This window comes from Mesoplodon densirostris, chromosome 6 (genome assembly GCF_025265405.1).
Source record: "Mesoplodon densirostris isolate mMesDen1 chromosome 6, mMesDen1 primary haplotype, whole genome shotgun sequence".
NCBI classification, from domain to species: domain Eukaryota; kingdom Metazoa; phylum Chordata; class Mammalia; order Artiodactyla; family Ziphiidae; genus Mesoplodon; species Mesoplodon densirostris.
In genome coordinates this window covers 120,647,620-120,671,278 of record NC_082666.1, presented here as the reverse complement: position 1 = coordinate 120,671,278, position 23,659 = coordinate 120,647,620, and the positions used below count along the sequence as shown (strand labels likewise).

The 23,659-nt window shown below is 47.6% G+C and overlaps 1 protein-coding gene across 2 annotated transcripts; it reads left to right on the top strand.

Moving 5' to 3' along the window:
* Positions 1 to 20,924: 20,924 nt before the first annotated feature.
* On the top strand, positions 20,925 to 22,875 carry NKX3-1 (NK3 homeobox 1). Of its 2 annotated transcripts, XM_060102063.1 has the most exons (3): positions 20,925 to 20,957; positions 21,204 to 21,231; positions 22,457 to 22,875. In XM_060102063.1, the coding sequence occupies exons 1-3, from the start codon at positions 20,925 to 20,927 to the stop codon at positions 22,873 to 22,875; spliced, it is 480 nt and encodes a 159-aa protein (XP_059958046.1). The 2 variants fall into 2 exon arrangements, with proteins under 2 accessions (XP_059958046.1, XP_059958045.1); XM_060102062.1 differs by having other exon boundaries at positions 20,925 to 21,231.
* Positions 22,876 to 23,659: the final 784 nt, after the last annotated feature.

The window sequence follows — 23,659 nt, the reverse complement described above, 5'->3', positions numbered from 1 at the left end:
AATTGGATACCAGAGATTAACATGAGAAAGGTATCTGAAAATACAAGGTGGTATATGGTGCATGTCAAGTCAGACACACAATAAGCTCTCTAAAAAGAATGAAAAGCCAGTGTGAGCTGGGATGCTTAGAGAAGGTGCTTAGAGGAGGTGGATTAAGCCTGGTGATTAGGGTGGGAACGACACTACTTACTGGCAGAGGGTCCGGGCAAGGTCTAGGACTTAGGAAAGGAGAAGAGTAAATGGGCACATGCCAAAGCTAGAGCCATATTTTCTAGTAGTTTGAGATACAGTTCAAGGCTAGCTTCTGGGACTTTGTAAACTGCAATCAATTGGCTGAGGGGCTTTGGAAGGCAGGAGTGGGTGTTGCTTTCACGTATACCCAAGATGTTCCATTGACCTGGGACATTTTCTGTTTTGCTGTCCAGATTGCTGTAGCATCCATATCTGCTGACCTAAACGAACAAGCAAAGCCTATAACAAAACCATGTCCATGTGCAACCCACGTGGCTTTTTCTTCAAATGAGCATGTGGAAGTTTGAGATTCCCAGGACACCAAGGAGATTTCTTTCCAAAAGGAAAGGAGAGTAAAGGAAAACTCTCTTCTCCCAACTCCCCACTTTAAGTGCTCCTGTCAGGATCACTTTAAAACACATCCCTCTCCCAGATCATCAAGCCACCCCCAGCTGCCCATCTTCCATCCTGTCCTGTAATCTCTCCTTCGCACTGAAAGCTGTCCCTTTTTGTGTGTCTTACCAACCACAGCTTATCCAAGGCAGGGCTTTCACCAGGGAGCTGCTCTGTAAGCAATCAGCCTCTTATCTGCCTCCTTCAGTCCCGTCACTCCAGTCACCTCTTAATGTTCACAAGTTTCCCAAATGGGAAGTAATTGACCTCTAAACAAAACAAAAAAGCTCTCAGAGAGATAGCAGAGGTTCCTTTCCTGACTGTCCCAGGGCTAGGGTCTCACCTAGGCCAGGTGGATAAGTCAATAAAATTGCAGACTTCCTGGCTCCCCGTCCCTTCAAGCCAGCTTCATCCGATACTATCTGCAAATCAGATGGAGCACGAGTCAAACCATAGATCTCAGGGTGGCCAGAGAGTTCTGGTATTTATTTTTCGTAATTTTGTCATTATCAGGATAGAACGTTGAAGGGACATATTTTTAAAATTCCATTTGAAAAGTGTTTACAGTCTTCAGGGTTTATACCAGCTCTTCATTATATCAGCCCAATGACTTGCCTTTTCCCTTTTTCACAAAACAAGGGAACTCCCAGGCATAACAGCTGTGCCCCCAACCTGCACCATTCCACAGTGAGGGCTCTTCGGAGAGATGGAAGGTGGTGGAGGATCCAAGTTAGGAGTTGTTGGCCTTCATTCTAGGCCAGTTCCACTAGTGACACACTATGTGACCTTCAGCAAGACTTGTAACCTCTCTGGGCTTCAGCCTCTTTATTTATAAGATTGAGGAAGTGCATCTCTGAAGCTATTATTCTAATTTGATTTCAGATGCCTTTATTATTTTTTAATTCTAGGATAGATTATATATCCAGAAGACTACGTAAAACATATATGTTTAACAACCGGCACAATTTAATAACTTTAAAGTGAACACAGATGTAACCCCTCAAGGCAAGAAACAGGGAGTGCCAGCTCCCCAGCAGCCCTTCTCCCCAACCCCTCCAAACATGTAAACCCCTTCCCTCCTTCCCCAAAGGAGATACCAGCTATTCTGACTTCTGTGATAATAATTCATAGGTTTCTCTTTGTGGATTTACCCACATGGACCCTCCTTCAACAGTGTGGCTTAATTTTGTCTGATTATAGATGTTGCATAAAGAGAATCATAGTGCGTGCATTCTTTAGTGACTTGCTTCTTTTTTTCAACTTGATGGTTGTGAGATTTATCCATGAGGTTGGGTGGAGCTTAGCTTTGCTCATTCTCATTGTTACATGGTATCCCACTGAATGCTTGTACCTCAATGTATGTATTCACCGAAAATGCAGCCAGCTGGGTGCCATAACACAGAACGCTGCTAGTGGTACCTTTCTCACAGGTATGGTTGCGGCCACTGTATTCTCTTGCTGGAGTTGGTCCCGGCTTCTAGGAGCTGTTCTGTGTTGCAGAGCAAGGATCCATCCTCTGACAGATTTCTATTTATATAACAACGGCCTTTTAAGTCTTGTATGATTTCATTGTGTACTCACCGCCTCCATCTGAGGCAGAACATATTACCGTTCCCATTTGCAGAGGAAGAGTCCAAGGGCTAGAAAGGTGACAGCCACGCCGTAAGTTAGTGACAGAACTGGGACTAGAGCCCAGACCCTCTGCCCCCTTGTCCTGGGTTACTTCCAGCGAATACTCAACAAAGAGTCCAAGTCCTTTACACAAATCAGGTGACTGTTGAGTGATACTGTTTTCTTCATTTCCTGAGGGAAAAGTGCATGAGGGATGGGAGCCTTTTGGAAAGCATCCAGAGGGGATAAATATGAAGCAAGAGGCCAGAGAGGGCGGAGGTGGCGGGAGAGATATAACTGCATTTTCAGGCACTTAGGAGGAAACAGAGTATTTCAGTGCTCTGGCTTTTGCACCCCACCCCCCGCCCATTTCTGTCTACATTTTCCTCTGACTTTGTGCCCCCAGAGACGTTGATACATGCTTTCAGTGGCCAGCTCCTGAACTGGAGAGAATTCAGCACTGAGCGGTTCCTCCTCGGTTCCACCTCCCCCCACCTGGGGAGAGACTTTCGTGGGAAGTCCCTCTGCCTTCCTTTTGCTCTGTTTAGACTCCGGTAAGTCCCCCTACCCTCAACCTGAGAAAAGGATGTTGTCTTAGTGACACAGTCCAGATTCCACTGTAGGAAAAGCAGATATGCCAGCAGCCAGGTCACAGACCTGAGTGCCTTCTGACTTAGTCCCTATAGGGCTGGCCTCATGAGCTGGTCTCAGTCATACCTGCTTCCTTCCCAACCACGCTTCAATGGCTCCTGCTTCCTCCTGCCACCAGCCCAGCTTAATTGCCTGAAACCCTAGGGCCCAGGAAATTGGAATCCGAAGTTACGACTTCAGTGAGTCAAAGGTGAACTTTTCTTTTGATGGTTCCTGATTCCTGTCCTTCTCTGGGCCCTCTGGTGCCTCTCCTGGACCTTCCCTGTGGGTCAGGTCTCCCAGGACCTGCTCCTGGAGCATCTTAAACCTCCCCCTCACAATGCATTTACTCTCCATGTCTGTTGTACCATCTAAACAATCAGCCTCATGCCTGCCTCTGACCCTGATGTGTTTCCAACACACCTTGAGCCTGTCAGGGAGAAGGGGCTCAATACTGTTTGTTGACTGAACAAATGAGTGAATGGTTGCTCTCTGGCTTTCCTGCATGGCCTCACAAAGTCTGCATTGAAGACCTGGGCTCTGACCTGGCTCCTTGCAAGTCAGAACCCTCTGGAAGAAAGTCCTCCTATATGTGGACAGGGATCTGGCTCCTGGCAGGGGTCATCTAAGCCCTGACACCAGGGGCCCTAAGAATTTCTGTCAGCCAAAGGTTACGACCATGGTGACAAGAATCCCTGTTTTATTTTTTAGCCATTCTCCTGTAGGTCAGCTTAACTTTAATTAAGGAACATTAGCTTGAACACTGTGGGGGAACATAGAACTAGTATCATTTTTAAAAATATATATATATAAGATCAGAGGGACTCAAGGATGCATAGGACAGAGTCCTTATCTTCAAGATTATAAAACTGTGGGTAAGACAAGTACCTACACAGCCAAATATCTATAGGAAAAATTAGAAAAGGTGCATTATAAACATAAATCCTTCACTTCATTGAACATGCTGGAGAGGCTTCTGGATATCATCCAATCTCTGTTTCTCCCTTTCTTCTTCTTCTTTTTTTTTCTTAAAGATTCTTTTTTTAAATTTTTATTTATTTATTTTTGGCTGCGTTGGGTCTTCATTGCTGTACGTGGGCTTTCTCTAGTTGCGACTAGCGGGGGCTACTCCTCGTTGCGATGCGCGGGCTTCTCATTGCGGTGGCTTCTCTTGTTGCAGAGCACCGGCACTAGGTGCACGGGTTTCAGTAGTTGCGGCATGTGGGCTCAGCAGCTGTGTGTGGCTTGAGGACTCTAGAGTGCGGGCTCTAGAGCGCATGCTCAGTAGTTGTGGTGCACAGGCTTAGTTGCTCCACGGCATGTGGGATCTTCCCGGACCAGGAAATGAGCCCATGTCCCCTGCACTGGCAGGGGGACTCTTAACCACTGCGCCACCAGGGAAGTCCCTCCCGCTTTCTTCTTTAATAATAGAACCCCAGCGTTAAGCACACAATCTTCCAGCTAAAGGTATATTTCCCAGAGTCCTTTGCAGCTAAGGGTGGCCAAGTAACTAAGTTCTGGCTAAAGGGATATAAGCAGAAGTGATGTGTGCAATTTCCGGGACATAGCCTTAAACAGAAGGCATCTTCCCCCCACTTCCTTTCTTTTCCTGCTCCTGGCTGGAATACAGATGAAATGTTGGGAGCAGTAGCAGCTATCTTAGATTTTGACAGAGCAACAAGATGGAAGAAGCCTAGGTTCCCAGCACTATGAAATCACCTTATCAGCTTGGGTCTGCTTACACTCCATCTAATATATGAGAGAAAAAGAAACATTTGTCTTGTTTAAGTCACTGTTATTTTGACCTTTGTTATAGCAGCTGAATGCATATCTTAACTCACAGAGGACACAAGCAGGTAATTAAAAGTTTGGCTGATACAAATACAGTAAATGTTTAGAGGAGAAATAAATCAAACCAAGGTAATCTAGGAAGGGACAATCAAAGAGAAGGCGCTTGAGGCAAGCTCCTCAGAAGGATGAATACATTCGGATACCTGGAGGGGAAGGATGGGGAATCTACACAGAGGGATGTGGAGAAGACTACGGATCATAAAATACTTGGGAGCCAAGGACTCTCTGAGGCAACATTGAAGGCAATAGTCTGGACATGTCCATGGTCATGGCCTTCAACTCGTCCGCCCTCTCCCCAGCTGGTATCATCTACTCCAAAGGCTTAACTACCATTTCTATGCAAGTAACTCCCAAATCCCACGCCTACAGCTCCAGCTCCACCCTCCATCCTGAATTCCAGCTCCAAACTGCCCATTGTTCCCTGGACATCTCCACTTAAATGTTTCCCAGACACCTCAATGGAAAACCAAACCCACCTCTCTCCACCTTCCTCCTTCCAAACCTGCTCCACTTTCCATATTCCCTCTCTTGTGACACAGGATGACACTCCATTGTCCTCTTTCACTCTCTCCTCTCCCCTCCCTGCCTGTTTTGTGTTTCCACCACTACTATCTAAGCTCAAGTCATCATCTCTCGCTTCATCATGTGCAACTGCCTTCTAACTGGTCTCCCTGCCTCCACTCTCTTCTCTCCAGGCCATTTCTCATGTTGCTATAGGATTTTTTAAGAAATCTTGTCTACTCCTTGATGAAGACACTTTCAAAACACAGACCACATTCTTTAACCAGACATATTGAAATATAACATATATCGGGAGAAGTGCAGGATTACTACACCTACGCCTAGTTCGCAAAGTGAATTTCCCATATAATCAGCACCCAGATCATGAAACAAAACATCAATGTCCCCCAAAGCTCTTTTATGCACCCCCTTACTGTCACTTACCCCAAAGGAAACTACTAGCTTGACTTCAAACACCATTGACTAATTTTGCCTGTTTTTGACTTTTCCTGAAATGGAATCACATGATGTATATTCTTTTGTCTGGCTTCCTTCACTCAAGATTATGTTTATGAGATGCTTTCATGTTGTTGTCGGTAACTGCAGTTTGTTCATGGCTATTGCTGGTTGAGTTTTCCATGGTATGATTACACCACAATGGATTTATCTGTTCTACTGTGGATGGGCATTTGGGCTGTTTCCAGTCTGGGGTTATTATAATTAGTGCTGTCATGAACGTTCTTGTGCATGTCTTTTGGTGAATACATGAGCACATTTCTGCTGAGTATGTGCTAGATGTGGAAATTCTGGGTCATGAGGTATGCATGTGGCCAGGTTTGGTAGATGCTACTGCTTATCCAGAGTAGTTGTATGAACTTACGTTTCCACTAGGAGTGTTTAAAAGTTCCAGGTGCTCCATCTCGTCAACACTTCTTGTCAGTTTTCCTTTTACCTCTCCCTCCATCCACTTTCTTGCCAAGACATGGCAATGCAGGCAAGTAAGGAGTGCTCCGTGAATATCTGAATAATGGGGTTGCGTGGAAGCCCTGGAGGATCTGTGGGAGACAGGTTTGAAGGTGTGCCTAGTCAGTGTGCAGAGAAAAATAACAAATGCTTATTAAGCCCAAGCTAAGTGCTCAGTGTCTGGCATTATATCATGTAATTGCCATAATCACTCCCTAAAGCCTAGGGTCCAAGGAATCCAACAAGCTCCCAGATTAGGAAACTGAGGCTGAGAGTGTTTAAGAAACTTATCCAAAATCACCGTCACTAAAGATAGAGGTAAAAATTGAGCCTCCAAAGTTCATTTACTTTCCATTATGTTTGGCTGCCGTTTCATACACATTACAGGCTGCTGCTTCTTACTGTTATTTAAATACCTAAACCTACAGCTATATTTGCTAGTGATGGAGTCTCCAACACATGCTCTCTGACTGGCTGTGCTTCTTTCTGATCCCGATATTTCCATCCCAACCGCAGAGAGAGTCATCGGAGGGAAAAGGTCTGGCCTGAGGAGCCCATTCAGATGTTTGGGATGGAAAAGATCACAGATATTCCCATGGGGCCCTGCTCTCTGTGAGGGACATCTGCATCCAGAATCAGTCCTGTATGTGATCAACACATTACGTAGAATATGACATGTAACCCAAGAACGCTTGTGTTGGAGACAACAGCGCCAGTGGAGTAACCCTCCACCTCTGACTGCAGCACTTAAACTGCCCACCAGGGGACAACCTTGCCTCCAGTTTCCCACTATGGGGAAAAAGGGAATTCCCCAAATTCCTTAGGCCTCCACCCAAAACCTTTGCTTCCCGCAGTGCTTCAGATTTCTTTTTCCGGTCAACCCCTTTATCTTCCGGTTTGGATGTTGACAGTTGGGAGTGGATAGAAGGAGACAGTGAATCAAAGGATTAAGGGTTCCATAGGCACCAGCTGTTGGCCATGGTTTCAGTGTGACAAACATTCAGAGCATAAAGATAACATGGTGATGCTTGTGGCTACACGTCTGTGGGGTGCTTTCCAGGGGGTAGATGTCCTCCATATATACTGGCTCATTTATTAGTCATATGCGGAAGTATTATTGTAACACAGAGGAAACCAGGGAAAGTGAGGGGAATTACCCAAGGTCATAGAGCTCGTAAGTTAGAGTCTGAATATAAACCCACTGATCCTGTTTACAACCGTGCAATGAACTTGGGTATCTAAAATACAGCTGTCTGGGTGTGGAATACTAACTCTAAAGGGCTGGTAAAGCAAATATCACCAGATTAGCTTACAACTCTGCCTTCCTTTGCACTTTCTCTTCGGATTCTTGTTCAAACATCCTGAAGGGAAACTAATCTGATGGGTCCTTCACATGGAACTGTTCTTGACTCACAGCAGAGGTTCCCAAACTGTTCCTGAGTTGAAGACTGCTTTGAGCATCTATGTAGTTAAACTGACTGGATTCTGGCTTAGCTCTGCCACTGACCAGCTCAGCCACGGAGGACAAGTTACTTGATCTCTGCTGGCTTCAGCTTCGTCTTGGGTAAAATGGAGTTACTTAAACCAATGGTTATCTGTGACTCTCTAGGTTGTAAGTGACAGGAACCTAACTCACACCAGCATGAGCAAAACATTCAAGGCAATTTCTTGACCCTCAGAGCTGAGTGGCAGGAAGGCTTATGGTGAAGCTGGCTCAAAGCAGGGACTAGGGCTCATCCGGTTTCTCCCCATCCACCTCTCATTTCCATTTCTCTCTACCTGGTCAGGTTCATTATCCTGGGCTGGCAGAAACCATGGCCAAGTACACAGCCACTGGCAGCTCAGAATCACATCCTTACACCTGCACAGTCAGAGACGAAGTGGCATTTTCCTTCCAACTCCAGGTTGAAAAACCAAGCCAGCTCCTCTTCATCACAGGGCGTAGTGAGTATCAGGCAACGTAACAAGTATGGAAGGGCTATGGAAGGTCAACCTCAGCTGCAGAATCCCTTCCTCTTGAGGGTTATCCTGCCCCAGGGCAATTAACTTGCATCATCTTGATAGTTCCTTGTGAGCACAGGTCTTACAGGGGAGGGGATGAGTGGCAGTGCAGTGTGTTGTGTTGTGTTGACGCCCTCTCTTCCTGGGTCTCAGCCATGGTGTAAGGAGGTGTCTCCGTGTGTCTAATCCTCCATAAATCTAAAGACAGTGACCCAGACTGGTCCCTCCGAGACGGCTATCACTTTGCATCATTTCACTTTGTCTCTGAGGGTCACATTTTCATCCCTGAGGCAACAAATGGAAAACGGGAGCAGCAGAGGCACCCTCATGGCAGAAGGCTCGGCACTAATGCTACCTTCGTCTTCTGCGACCTCTCTTGGACAAGTGGATTTCGTCTCTTATCAGCATCCTCGCAGACCATGAACCTCATAACCTGCCATCCTCTCGTGGAATCCCATTCATCATGGCCCTTTAATAGCAGCATCTCTTATTATTTATTTATTTATTTTTGCGGTACGCGGGCCTCTCACTGCTGTGGCCCCTCCCGTTGCGGAGCACAGGGTCCGGACGCGCAGGCTCAGCGGCCATGGCTCACAGGCCCAGCCGCTCCACGGCATGTGGGATCCTCCCAGACCGGGGCACGAACCCATGTCCCCTGCATCAGCAGGCAGACTCTCAACCACTGCGCCACCAGCGAAGCCTGATAGCAGCATCTCTTATTTGAGCGGTGAAGAAATGAGGCAATACAACTCTTGGGCCTTTGTATTCTCCTACCTAATAGAATAATCTCCTCCTGACCTCAAAATAGCCTTACTTACGGGGCAGGGCCAAGGCTCCCAGGTGGGCCAGGCTGTGACGGATGCGGCTGTAGGCTTGCTCCCAGGTTTTAAGCAGTAGCAATAGGGCAGTGATGTAGAGGGGCCGCGAGAGGGCCAGAAGAACATAGCTCCCCACAGGAGGATCAAAATTGTCAGAGGTTGATGTGCACAAACACCAGCCCATAACTACCAGCCACGGCTTGTACGCACACCCACTGTCCCCAGGGCGGCCGGACACACTCTGGCGCATCCACACCAGCCTCCAGGTCCGCAGCCGTCCTCTGCCGACTGCCTTAGCCTTTATTTTGTACAGAGAGAGCACACAGGCCAGGACTTGCTTCCGCCCTCCACCGCCCACAGAAGGCTCTGCTTCCGGATGCCTGCTTCTCTACCCCTCAGCAGTTCCCCTCAACTCTGAGCCCCCAAATTAAGGAGGAGAGTCCCAATCCTCAGGACTGTATCCAGAGGTAGTATCTCCGGCACTGACCCAACATCCAGGCAGAAAGCGGCTTCGCGCACATTCCTTTTTGTTTTTCACCTTCCTTGTTGTTCCTCAAGCACTCTCAGCTTCGAGGTCGGGTGGTGGTTGTTGACAAGCTTTCCTGGGCTGAGCTGGTGGAAGGTCTGGCCTCCTGCCCCCACCCTCCGTCCTGATGGGGAAACTGACATGACCCACTGGGGGGTCAGGGGTCATGTTGGCTGGAGCTCTCCTTGGTCTGGACGTTGACTTAAGAACTTCACATACAAGACACAGCCATTGGATCTGCAGGACAGGACATTTCTGTCCCCGAGCCAGCTGTTATCCCTTATCAGAGGAGGTAACTTAGGCCAGGAGAGGCCAGTAAAGAAATTAATTTAAAAAAATAAAAGGTCAGGTAAGTTTTAGCTACTATTGTTTTAGTGCCAGGCCAAGGATCTCTGTGTCATTGAATCTCACAGGTTTGGAAAGACCTATTTCGTGCCATCCCCATGAAATGCTGGGTTACCCTAAAATGGCTGGACATCAAAGGCCCAGCTTCCCCTGCCAGAGCTGAGCCCTCCCTGGAGGAGGTGGGTAAGTCTGTCCATCAAGACGAGCTTCTCACCTGGCCTTGTTCCCCGTCCCTGGCCACTCTCTCCACACTTTTTCTCCTCAAAACTCAGACGGCACCAGTGGCTTCTAGCCCTGTTTGAGGGAGACAGGCACCAGGGATGCTGGGCCCTCCATACCCACAGGAGTTAGTTTCTCGGGGCCCTTGAGCCAAGCTCAGCAATGAGAGGCCAGCCCCCCCCCCCCGCCCGCCCCCGGCCCCGACCTCATCTCTTAGACCACCAGGTTAGGCCGGATTCCTCCTGCCATCTCACTAACCCCCACCTCTGCCCTCCCCCCGCCTCTTCTAGCCGGAGGAGGTCTCGGGGGAGAAGCAGTGTCATGCTTGATTTGACCCATCAGTTTTTCTACTTATCAATCAGCTACCTACTGGCCCTGCCAAGAGGATTCATAAAGAGGAATTTTTTCTTTTTTTTTTTTAAAGGCCTTACCATGTCCGTTGGCATGTCATAGAAATAAAACACTGGCAAGGGGACTTTGGCTGTGCCTGTAACATTTTATTTCTTTAAAAAAACATACATGCCCTCACTTAAGTGATAGCAATGATCTCTGCATTTTTTTTATCATTTAAAACATTTTATAGTAGAAGTCACATGTGTTAAAGAGACAGAAATAAAACTGACCTAGAGATTGAGAGACATGGGTTAAAGTTCTCACTTGGTCACTCACAAGTGATTTTGGATGAGTCATTTCCATTCTTCGAACTTCAGTTTCCCTACTTCTAAAATGACACCTCGGGTCTCTCAATACCCCATTCTGTGAATTGTATTTATTTATTTTTTCCTTTGGGCTGCGCCGCTCAGCCTGTGGGATCTTAGTTCCCCGCCCAGGGATCGAACCCGTGCCCCTTGCAGTGGGAGCGTAGAGGGAAGTCCCTATGTGAATTTTAAATAGGAATGCCACGTGCCTCCCAGTCGTGAACATCTCCCCCTCTAGCATGCCCTGACTCCATGCCTTCCAGGTCCTTCTCTATCTCCCCTCTTTCCCCTCCCCAAGCCCCTTCAGAGGCGATGAGAACCTGGGTAAATATATGAATGGGATGAAAGCCTTGGCCGATGCCCCAAGCATCTCAGGTGCTGCAGGGTGGTCTCTAAGCACCTCCCCATCCTTCTGCCCATGCCTGGGTGGTCACTTCCCTTACAAACTGTGAAAACAGCAGCATGGTCTTGACTGCCTTGGGCTGGACTTGCCTCAGGCCAAATATGAACCCCTGGCTGGGTGACTTTCTTCTTGCTCAGTGGCCAGTGGCTATGTCGTCCTAAATGATTTTCAGAAAAGTGTCTGTCAGAGAAGCCCTAGTCAGTAGCTCTGGAAGAAGGCAGTTTTCTTTGCAGAATAGCCTCTCGTGTCCCCATTCCCTGTCTAGTCAAGGGGATCAGTAGAAGCCTCTGGAAGCCCAAGCACAGTCTTAGCCCTCAGCCCCTCATTCCTGGGGGACGTGCACCCACTCCGTCCCCAGAAATCGACTGCCTCTTCTCAGATGATCATGGATACGATCATTTCAGGGCATCGTCTGTGACGGCCTGAGCAGTTTTATGAGGAGGGGGCTGCTGAGAGGTGGGAGAGAGTCGGTCTCAAATTGCTTCTGGCAGCCGGAGTGCTGTGAGAAGGTCAGAGCCTCCTTCCCTAGACAAACAGCCCCCAGTGTGCCTCCCCGTGAGGGCCTCTGTTAAGCTGTTGAACAGACCAAGCGCAAAGGGACAGCGGCCACCCAGTTAGAGCACGTGGACATTTCTGCACATGCTCCCACAGCCTTGAGCTCCCCAGAAGCAGGCAGCCATGGAGGGGGCAGAGAGCAGGTGACCAGGGGCACCGTTAGCAAAATACTCTTGGGTTCCTATCGCCCAATAAATCCTCCCTAATGGCTTTTCTTAGGCAATCAGCACTGATGGAAGCAGAAGGATGTGGAGTCACTCTCTGCTACTGAACTTTCCCACAAACCCTAATCCCTTTTGCCACACAGAAAAGGCTGCAGGGAAAACTGGCATACATAGGTACAGAGTTGGGGGAACAGACCTTTTTATAGGGTCCTGGGATGGAAGGAAAGAGGGGTCTTTGGGCGAATATGGCATTTGAAACATGAATGGGTTTCAGAGTGACAGACAGGGCATAGGCACGTGTCAGGTCAGAAGTCCCTGAAAAAGAAATGGAGTAGATCGCGTGTAACTGCAGTGGCCTCCGTGCCCTCCTCACAGGGTCCTACCCTCTGCCCCGCCCGGAACCGCCCAGGGCCCTCAGCGTCTCACTACTGGTGGTGGTGGGCAGGGGGGAGGGTCCTTGGACCGGCAGCAGTGGTATCACCTTGAAGCTTGTTAGAAATCAGACTCTTGGGACTTCCCTGGCGGTCCAGTGGTTAACACCTCGCCTTCCAATGCAGGGGGCGCGGGTTTGTTCCCTGGTGGGTATGCCTCGCCGCCAAAAAAACAAAACATAAAAGAGAAGCAATATTGTAACAAATTCAATAATGACTTTAAAAATGGTCCCCACTTCCCTGGTGGCGCAGTGGTTGAGAGTCCGCCTGCCGATGCAGGGGACGCGGGATCGTGCCCCGGTCCGGGAAGATCCCACATGCCGCGGAGCGGCTGGGCCCGTGAGCCATGGCTGCTGAGCCTGCGCGTCCAGAGCCTGTGCTCCGCAACGAGAGAGGCCGCAACAGTGAGAGGCTCGCGTACCGCAAAAAAAAAAAAAAAAAAAAAAAAAAGGTCCCCACCAAAAAAAATCTTTAAAAAAGAAAAAGAAAGAAATCAGACTCTCAGGATCCACCCTGACCTACTGAGGCAGAACCTGCATCGTAATAAGATCCCCGGGTAACCTGTATGTACCTCAAAGTCTGAGAAGCACAGATCTGGCCATTCAGTGTCCTATCCCCTCCCCGCACGGCCTCCCAGCCTAGTGTCCCTGGGCTCTGGGCTGGTCTCCTTGCCCTTCACTCTCAGGCCTCATCCTTCACATCCTGCGGTGTGCACCCTGCCAATCACCAGTTGGAAAATAAAAGTCTGACTAATTCATGCCACTGTGTAACTGAGGATAGCTTAATGTGTCACCAAACACACATAGCATTTTCACATTAACACATGAAAATCATCTTAACCCAAATGCCACAGGGGAGAAATGTAGGGCACTGAGCGTTATCCATGGGGAGGCCATGCCTTTGAACCACTGCAGGGGCAGTGCCTCTGATCCAGGTTAACCTGGTGGGAGGTGGTTTCCTCTTGTCCCTCTTTTCAGTGGCTCTGCCTACTGTGCTTCCATGCGAGGAGAGAGAGAGAGAAGCAAGGAAATAGGGTAGACTGAGCCAGCGACTCTGTAAGAGGCCATGGGAGACTCCACTGCAACCTGAGGATGGGTGTCTATGGAACAGCTGCTATGTGCCTAGTGCATGGCATGGCGGGGAAGACACTGGGTTTGGAGCCAGAACAACCCGGGTTAGCTGTGAGAACGTGGGCATGTTACATTCAATCTCTGAGCTTCTATCTTCTTATCTGTCAAAAATGATCCCCAGTGGGTTGTAGTGCAAATGAAATGTCCATAGTGATCCAGTCCAGAATGGGCACTCAATACATGTCAGTTCTCTCCCCTCTCCTGGTGGGGAGTAGGACACAGAGAGCTGAGACACAGCCCTGACCTTTGATGAAGCCAACTGCACAACTGAGAAGCAGAAAATGATGCAATACTCCGAGGCACTAGAGGATCAGATGCTCAAATGAGCAGCAGAGCCACTGATGGAGGCTGGAGAGGTCTCCGAAGACTTTGGGTAGAAATTGAACTGCTGAAGATGAACAAAAGCCTGTCAATGCACACAGAGCAGGCATGGAGGCCTGAGAGAGGACTGGGCAGGACACGAGTGGGAACCATGACAGAACAATCAGTAAAGGCAGGGGACCATGTCGGGGAGGAAGGAAGAGAGGGAAGGAGGGCAGGGAAGCTGACGCCTCTGTGTGGGAGGCCTTGGAAAACCGAGATGAACAGCTGAGATATTGGGTTTTTACCATGTAGATATCTCAGGCATGTTCATTCATTCATTGCACTCTCCTTCCCCTCCCCTCCCCAGTTTTATTAGGGACCCTAGATTCGGAGCTCCTATTTGTTTGGGAAATGTGCAGTGTGCCTGGGAAAAGCAAATTTTGTTTACTCTGCAGGTGGGTCTAGAACCTAACCCTACTAACAGAAAGAAGCCATTCTTGGACACCCTCTGCATGCCACATGCTGAGGTCCTTTATTGTGAAAAGCCTCATCATTCCTTTCAATAATCCTTGAGGGGGATGTTGTTTTTGCACCCATTTTGCATGAGGAAACTGAGGCATGCTCAGAAAGGTTAGGTAACTTGCCCAAGGTCCCACAGCCAGAGCTACTCTATTAGCCACCGTCTTCCTTCCAAAAAAAGTAATTCTGGGGCTTCCCTGGTGGCGCAGTGGTTGAGAGTCCGCCTGCCAATGCAGGGGACACGGGTTCGTGCCCCGGTCCAGGAGGATCCCACATGCCGCGGAGTGGCTGGGCCCGTGAGCCATGGCCGCTGAGCCTGCGCGTCCGGAGGCTGTGCTCCGCAACGGGAGAGGCCACAACAGTGAGAGGCCCGTGTACCGCAAAAAAAAAAAAAAAAAAAATGCAATTCTGCCTCTCACCCCCCAACTGGTCTAGGGTCCTAAGACACGACACACTGAACTCCCTGAAGCTGCTTTCAAACAATTCTTTCTCCATATGGGCTAAAATGTCTTCAGTTTTATTGCAGGGAGGACACGAGGGTAGGGAAACATACAGGACCCTTTCTAGTAAGATATAGAAAATAGAAAATGAAAAACAGTTTAATGTTCTAATCCAACCTGGAAAGATAATGAAGGGACAAGTCTGAATTCCAACGTCACTGAATTTGCAAGAACGATGGGGAAAATCTTCTCGCACCCCTCCACTCCCACAGCCAGGAAAGCAGATTCAAGAAGGGATGGCACCGGACCAAGGAGATCTGTTTTATATTGAGGATGGTAGGAGTCTCTACTGTGAGAAAATCAGGGAGTCCTCTCTCACTGAGGCCCATCTAGACCCAGTTAGGACTGGGAATTGGAACAGGGGCTGGGGCTGGGGGGGGGGGTATAAAAGGGAAGAGGAATAACAGGAAGGAGGCTCCCTACACCCTGAGCAGGTAGCCCTCAGGGAAGGAACACTGCACCTGAACATTTACCCTTGCAGCTCTGCCATCAACTGGGTTAGACCTTGAGATTAGACCTCAACCTCTCCCACCTCCAACCGCTACCTTCTCGGAAATCTTATAAAACTTGTTGGCTGGTGGAAGGCTTTTGTCCTTTCTGCTGGGGTGATAGCTGGGATTGATTTCTCTTTTCTCCTTTCTTTTTGTCTTTCTGAATTAGCAGAGCCAACACAAGTGCCTCCTTGGAAGACACACAGCATGATGTGTTTCGGTAAGTATAAACTTGGTGTGGTTACCCCAGAAGGCTTTGAAATGTATTTTAAAAGAAAAACGTCTGCTGTGACAATGATGCATTTCACATGAATCACGTTTTCTATTTTCTGTATTTTATGATGCTTGGACATCTGAGACCTTGCTGAGCCCAGGGAGGGACTGTCAGAGTTAGTTAATTCCTAAAGACAGCAAACAACTTGCCTGTGAACACACCTTTGATATGCAAATCAACCAGTGGAGTTCATACTCCCCAACCACCTCCTTTATCTAACTCTCACACACCAAGCCCATATTTCCCCTGCCCCAAATCACGCCAGGGCCAAGTACTGAACAACTAGGGACCACCCCTATAGCCCAGAGCCTGCTGAGCTTATTCAAACTACCCAATCCTAAATTTACTCAGCTTTGCCCATTCCTTCCCATGGAAACCACAAAAAAGGCTGTGTCCATGCTTTCCCCTTGTCTTTTTTGCCTCTTAACCCTGGTGCTTCCCCAGGTGGCCCTGTATAGTGTGTTGTGCCTCCCGTTTCTGGGGATCTGTGAGTATAAACAATTCTTCCTTCAATACAGTCACTTCTGTGTCTGCACGTGTTGCATACTTGCTTAAAATAAATTCCAAGTACATTTAAAAACATATTTATACAGGACAATTCTATAAACTCTGCTTCCACTTTCCACACAGTAGGGTAGCACCGGAGGCAGGTTGGGGCGGGTGGGAGGATGGAAGGCGATGCAGTGGAAGTGTTTGGGCTTGTATAGTTTCCATCTATAGTTCTTTTGTCTCTGTAAATCTCAGGTTTGGGAACTTCCTGGTGGTCCAGTGGTTAGGACCTGGGACTTTCACTGCCGGGCCTGGGTTCCACCCCTGGTCGAGGAACTAAGAGCCTGCAAGCCTCGCAGAGCAGGAAAAAAAAGAAAAAATCTCGGATTCTTTCTGAGAAAACCAAGAAATTTTATTAGATGATCCCCAGATCCCTTCTAGCTCTAAACGTCTTTGGGTCTAGATGGCTTCTAAAATATACAATGGAACAATATATAAATGCTTATGATGTAATATGAAGTTGGAAGGAAAAAACAAGATACAAAATTACACTTATCCAATGAATGTGTATGACTGAAGACTGGAAGAAAATATACCAAGAAGAAATGAAGGGACAGGATTATGGATATAAAAGTATATTTAACAGTTTTTTTAAGAGACCCAAAGATCATATGAAGGCAGAGCTGGTAATCCTTCTCTCATCATTTTTGCATCCCTTTATAAATGCCCCTGTATTCGTTTCTAGGGGTCAGGTGTCTGAAATGGGTCTCATTGGGCTAAAATCAAGATGTTGGCAGCGCTGTGTTCCTTCTAGAGGCTCTAGGAGAGAATCCACTTCTTGTCTTTTCTAGCTCCTAGAGGCTGCCCACATGCCTTGGCTCACATGCCCTCTGCCTTCTGTTTCAAAGCCAGCAAGGGCCAGTTGAGTATTTCTCACCTCCCACCACTCTAACCTTACTTCAGGATCACCTCTCCTTCTCTGACTTTGACTTTCTCGCCTCCTTCTTTGACCTATAAAGGCCCTGTGATTACATGGGGTCTGCCTGGATAATCCAGAATAATCTTCCCGTCTCAAGGTCAGCTGGTTAGCAACTTGAATTCCATCTACAACTTAACTCCCCCTTGCCATTTGCAGGTGTTGTATTCCAGGCATTTGGAGGGGAGCATCTTGGAAGGGGGGTGTTTACTCTTCTCCAGAACTCTATTCCATCTAAAAAAAGCCTACAACCACCCCTTGTGTCTTCCTATCCCTATCATTTTCATCCAATTTAAGCTGGATAGACATGGCAAAGAGGGGAGGACAGACCTTACACTGGTATGTGCCTTGGGACCCTGTGGTCCCTTGTGGATAACGCTGCCAGCTAGTGAGATGTCACATAGTACCTAAAGCTGGACATCCACCAGCAAATATTTATTGAGTGACTTCTGTGTGTCAAAAACTAACTGTACTATGGATAGTGTAAATATGAGGATGACACACTCCCTGCTCAAGGAGAGGACCCATCCACATAAACATCCAAAATACTAAGCACCAAAGGAACAACATGCTAAGTGACGTAAGGGAAAGGGCTGGGGCTGTGTCCCCATCCTGAAGGGACACCTGATATCTGAGGAGGAGGTTGTGGAAGAAGGGAGCCCAAGCTCAGCTCTGGCTCTGTTCTTAATTTAAAAAATTATAATTAGTGCAAGGAAATGAACCCTGTTCCACTCTCCTCTTCTCCCAATCTGCTATCTCCCTCCATCTCACTGACCAGAGGTAAATGCTCTATTGAGATATTTCTATCTTTCCAGATTTTTCTATATGTTAAAATGTTCAAATGTAAAATATTTTATAGATAACCTGTGACTATTTTTTTAACACAATGAGTTCATTTTATAACATTTTATTTTTTTGCAGCTTGAATTACTCTCCGACCAAATTGAGGATATGTTCCCAAGTCGGTATGTTGTGTATTTGCAGATTTCTAGAGTAAATCTCTAGGCACCGAATATCTGCGTCAAAGGATATGCCCAGTTTTAAATTTGACAGATTTTGCCAAGTTACCATCCAAATATACAAAACTGACTTACTCTCTCTCCAACGGTATGGGGGAAACTCTTCCTCACACCCACACCAACACTAGACATCATCTATCTTTCTAACCTCTGTCAATCTGATAGGTGGAAAGAAGGTATCTAAATGTGGTTTTGATTTGCATTTCTCTAATGATGAGTGTGGTTAAACTATTTTTTTTCATGTGCCTGTTTATGTTTTAAATACTTGAGCCATCTGGGATTTATTTTGTTATAAGACTAGACCTTTATTTTTTCCAAATGGCAGTACTAGTTATTAAATAATTCACATTTCCCCCCTGTGATTTGAAATGCCACCCAGCTCTAAATTCTAAAAATGAAAAGAAGTCACTCAACCTAAACGTCACACCATATACAAAAATTAATTCAAATGGATCATGGATTTAAAAGTAAAATATAAAACTTTTAGAAGAAAACACAGGAGAGCATCTTCAGTACTTAGGAATAAGCAAAGAGTTCTTAGGCATGACACCAGGAAGAAAATCTGTGAAATAAAAATTCACCAACATTAAAAACTTTTCTGCTGTGAAATATCCTGTTAAAAAGATGGAAAGACAAGCTACGGACTAGGAGAAAATATTTGCAAACCATATATTCAACAAAAACATATACAGAATATATATATTAAAAAAAACTATCAAAACTCAACCGCAACTCCCCCCAAATCCAATTATAACATGAGCAAAAAGAGTTGAACAGATATTTCACCAAATAGGAGACATGGATGGTAAAGAAGTACCTGAAAAGATGTTCAATATCACTAGCCATTTGGGAAATGCAAATTAAAATTAAAACCACAATGAGCTATCAATACACACCTATTAGAATGGTTAAAATAAAAAATAATGATAACACCAAATGCTGATGAAGATGTGGAGAAACTGGAACTCTATACATTGCTGGTGGAAATCTAAAAATGCTACAACCACGATAGTTTGGCAGTTTTTTACAAAACTAAACATGCAATTACCATACAGCCCAGCTATTGCATTCCTGGACATTTATCCCAGAGAAATGAAAACTCGTGTTCACACAAAAACCTGTACACGAATGTCTACAGCACTTTCACTCAAAATAGTAAAACAAAACAAGCAAACAAACAAAACCCTGGAAACAGATCAACTGTCCATCAATGGGTGGATGGTTAACAAACTCTGGCAGATCTGTACAGTAGAATACTACTCAGCAATTTTAAAAAGTATTCACTATTAATATATGCAACAGTCTGAGTAACCTCAGAAGCATTATACTCAGCAAAAAAAAAAAAAACCCAACTCCACAAGGTTGCATACTGTACCACGTTTGATTCCATTTATAGAACATTCCCCAGATAGTAAAATTATAGAGACAGAGAACCAATTAGTGGTTACCAGGGGTCCGTGACGGAGGGAAGGGTTTTGGGTACACAAATACAAAGAGATAGCACAAGGAGTTCTTTTGCAGTGATGCAGCAATTCTGTATCTTGATTGTGGCTTTACAAGAATCTACTCTCATGATAAAATTGCATTGAGCTACACACACGCGCGCACACACACATGAACACAGGCTTTTAAATGGTGACAATAAAATAAGGTCTGTAGTCTAATTCATGGTGTGTATCAATGTCAATTTCCTGGTTTTTATATTATACTGCAGTTACATAATATGTCATCATTGGGGGAAGTTAGGGGTACAGATTTTGAAAATTCTTGGGAATTCATAACTATTTCAAAAGAAAATGTTACAAAAAGTTTTAATGAAAAAAATGAGAGAAGAAAACCATCCTTGCCAAAGACCTTCATATTACACAGGGTGGTTCTCTTTAGCGGTTGCTTTATCCACAGTAACCTACTCCCTCTCCCTTCTCCCCAGACATACAACATACAGTCTTTTTGAAAAGTTTCCAGTCGAATGAAAGGTGTCTTAGAGTAGGACGTACAGGAAAGTTGCTTAAATAAAAATAGTTCAAAAGAACACTGGTATACTCTTTTTCTAGATTCATCAATTAATATTTTAACCCATTCAACTTTATCATATGGAATCTATCCATCTATGTCATTGTTTCTGAACCAATTGAGGGTAAGTTACATACATCATGGGCCTTTGCCCCTACATACTTTAGTGTTTATTTCCGAAGAATATTCTTTTATACAATCACAATACTGTAACCCATTTCAGTAAATGTAACACTGATTCAATACTTTTAGCCAATGGTCCTATTCCATTTTCATCAATTGCCCCAATAACGTCCAGTACAGAATCCAGCCTGGGGTCAGGTACTGCACTTACCTGTCATGTCTCTTTGACAGACTTAGGTTTAGTAGATCCAGCACCCAGAATCCTCATCTGTAAGGTGGGATGCTGGTAATTGCCCCACCTATTTCTTTGTGAGTAAAGGCACTTTAACGATCTCTAAGAGCTAAATGGAGTATTTCTCTTCCGCATCATAATTTCCCAGAAGCAGCTAAACATATTGAGGGTTGGGGCAGAAGAGACCCGCTTTGGTTTTCTCTACCAGCCTGGGAAAACGACGTAGGGAGGAGGGAGGCGAGCCAGGATCCTGGAGAAGAAGGAACTTCGGAAGAAATCCTCTATGAAAGACAGGACCCAGACTGTGCGAGGGACTCCCCTTTTCCCTCACCTGGAGCGGCGGGCGGCCAATCAGCCGCGCGGTTCGGGCGAGAGGCCAATGGGAAGGCGGCGCGGCGCGCCCCTAAGGCTATAAGTTCCCGGGGCCGCGGAAAGTGAAAGTGGTGCCAGCGGCGAGCTCAGCCTGGGCGCAGCTGCAGGGGCCTGAGTCCGGGCGCCCGAGCTGAACCTCGGGGATGCTTCGGACTCCCGAGCCGCGGCCCGGGAAGGCGGGGGCAGCTAGCTGCAGCCCCCGGGCCGCGCCGCCCACCCAGTCCAAGCCGCTCACCTCCTTCCTCATCCAGGACATCCTGCGGGAAGGCGCTGATCGGCGCGGAGGTCACGCGGGCAGCCCGCAGCCCCCGCCGCAGCCCCCGCGCCAGCCTGACCGGAGGCGAGACCCTGAGCCGGAGCCCGAGGGAGGAAGAGGAGGCGCCGGGGCGCCGGAGGACCAGCCGAGAGCCCGGCCCCGCGAGGCAGAGCAGCCGGCGGAGACCGAGCCAGGTATGCGGGCGAGGCTGCGGAGGCCGGGCTGGGCCGGGGTGGGTCCTCCCGGAAGGGAGGGCCGGTCCGCTGGCCGAATGGGCGTGAGGGCGAGTGCTAGGTGGACCTCCGGAGCTCCGGCTGCAGGGCTGCGGGGCCCCGCGGCGACGGGCGAAGGGACCTCACGGCCTCCGCCACGGGCGCGCCTCGGAGATTAACCATGACCCCAGCGTCAGGGCGGCGCAGGATTTAGACTGGGCTAGACTCGCCCGGCAAGGTGCTCTGCGCAGCGGGTTCTCCGCGCCCCGGGGTCAAAAGGCGAGCGCGCACGAAGCGCCCACCGTGGTCCAGTGTCCCAGAAGGAAACCCCAACATCGCTCCCAGCCACAGTGCGACCCTTGATCGGCGCCAGCCCCATATTACTTCTGGGCAGTTACGACAATTAACATATAACGAGTTACTGATAATAGCGTATTAATATTAATAAATCAGGGTTTGACCAGCAAAGATGCCCTTCGCTTCCCAGTCCCACGGGCAATAAAACAGTAAGTCTAGGAGCCCCTCTGGTCTTCAGGAGTTATAACGTCGGAACGCTTAGAGTAGAGTTTCTTTCCCATTAGTTTTTTTTTAAAAACTGAGGTAAAATTGGTACATCAGATTATATTAGTTTCAGGTGTACAACACAATAATTTGATATTTGTACACACTACAAAGTGATCACCACGATAAGTCTAGGTACCAGCCGTCACCATACAATAGACACCCTTCTTATGAGGCATCCTAACGGCTGGTTGAGGGAAAAAAAGGGGGGATTAAAGCCGGAGAATGAACTTTCCTACCACACAAGCCCTCTCTTGCCACCCAAATGTTAACACCGGCTGCCTTTGGGGCCGCTTTACCGGGTATCTTATTTCTCAGAGTTTTTCCTCCCTGCCCCCGCTTTTCCTCAAGACATATGCAGAATCCCTATTTCATTCTACTGGATGAAACGGCAGGAAGTTCTAGCACTAACTGCTCCTACTTTGGGGACTTGATGACTCGTAGAAAACTAACACATAATCTACATATACACTCACTCCCCACTCAGAGTTCCTTAGTCCTGTGAAAAAAGTGCAATGTATCTAAACCGACAGTGGGCTGTTTGTTCACTCACCAGAAGAGATAAGGGTGGATTGAATTCTGTACCCTTCCATGCTAACATGTAACGTTTGCCTTCCCATCCCTGCTTCTCCCCTCTCGTTTCCAGATAGGCACTTTGAGACTTATCTGTTGGACTGTGAAAACACTCGGGAAGCTTTACCGAGCCTGCCCCCAGCCCCCAAGCAGCCACAGAAGCGCTCCCGGGCCGCCTTCTCACACAATCAGGTCGTTGAGTTGGAGAGGAAGTTCAGTCACCAGAAGTATCTGTCAGCTCCCGAAAGGGCTCACCTGGCCAAGAACCTCAAGCTCACGGAGACCCAGGTGAAAATATGGTTCCAGAACAGACGCTATAAGACCAAGCGGAAGCAGCTCGCCTCAGACCTGGGAGACCTGGAGAAGCATCCTTCCTTGCCAGCTCTGAAAGAGGAGGGCTTCTCGCGGGGCTCCCTCATCTCCACGCATAACACCTACCCTTACTACCCCTACCTTTACTGCTTGGCAGGCTGGAGCCCAGCTTTCTGGTAACGCCTCTGACAACCACGAGGGATCAAGAACTGCCTTCCCCAGGTGGCCCCTCTGGAAGGCCAAAGGGCCCGGGGTCAGGGAGGACTGAGCAGCAAGAGGTACGAGACCAAAACTGTTGGAGGTTTGCATGGAAATCTCAGATTCTTCACTAGTGGGCCAATGAAAGGTCTGGGACAGGGAATGATTTAATATCCAAATAGTTCCCCCAACACAGAACGTAGGTCATTTTTGCTTTTAGAGACCTGCTTGAAGTAGAGAGGGATAAAGCCAAGTGCTGTTTCTAGCACTTTGGGTGATTTTGTAGGAGGTGACCACATCACTTCCGAGGATTCTGTTTCCTCCAACTCCACCCTCTTGTGTACCTGAGCATCCACTCTGAAAGAGCACACCCGAAGGGGGAGGGGGCCGGGGAAGCACGGCTAATAAGAGGATGTCATCTACTGAATTAAACTGAAGGTCAAAAGCCTCTCGTTGGCCTTGGACTATGACCAAGGTTTCTCTCTGTCCCTGGAAGAGAGACGGAAATGGAGAATCCCACAGAGAAGCCTGTCGTGCTCAGCGCAGGTTGGCACGGGATATGGAGATGGGTAGGAAGAGATGAAAATATAAGCTTTTTATTATTCCTTTTTAATTAATACGCCGACTTAAGTATTTACCGGGTGGCCCAAGTAGAACAAGAAGCACTCACTGTGGTCTTAAGACAAGCTGTATAAACAGAACTCTACTGCAGGAGGTGGGCCCAGGCCAGAAGAATCTCTGCGTGTCCAAGACAGTGGTCTAAGGA

What these genes read in the sequence shown, in the direction of transcription:
- NKX3-1 (XM_060102062.1), top strand. Translation starts at nt 20,925, where the DNA reads ATGCTTCGGACTCCCGAGCCGCGGCCCGGGAAGGCGGGGGCAGCTAGC. An exon ending in GCCGGCGGAGACCGAGCCAG is followed by an intron (nt 21,232 to 22,456) that starts GTATGCGGGCGA and finishes TCTCGTTTCCAG; the next exon opens with ATAGGCACTTTGAGACTTAT.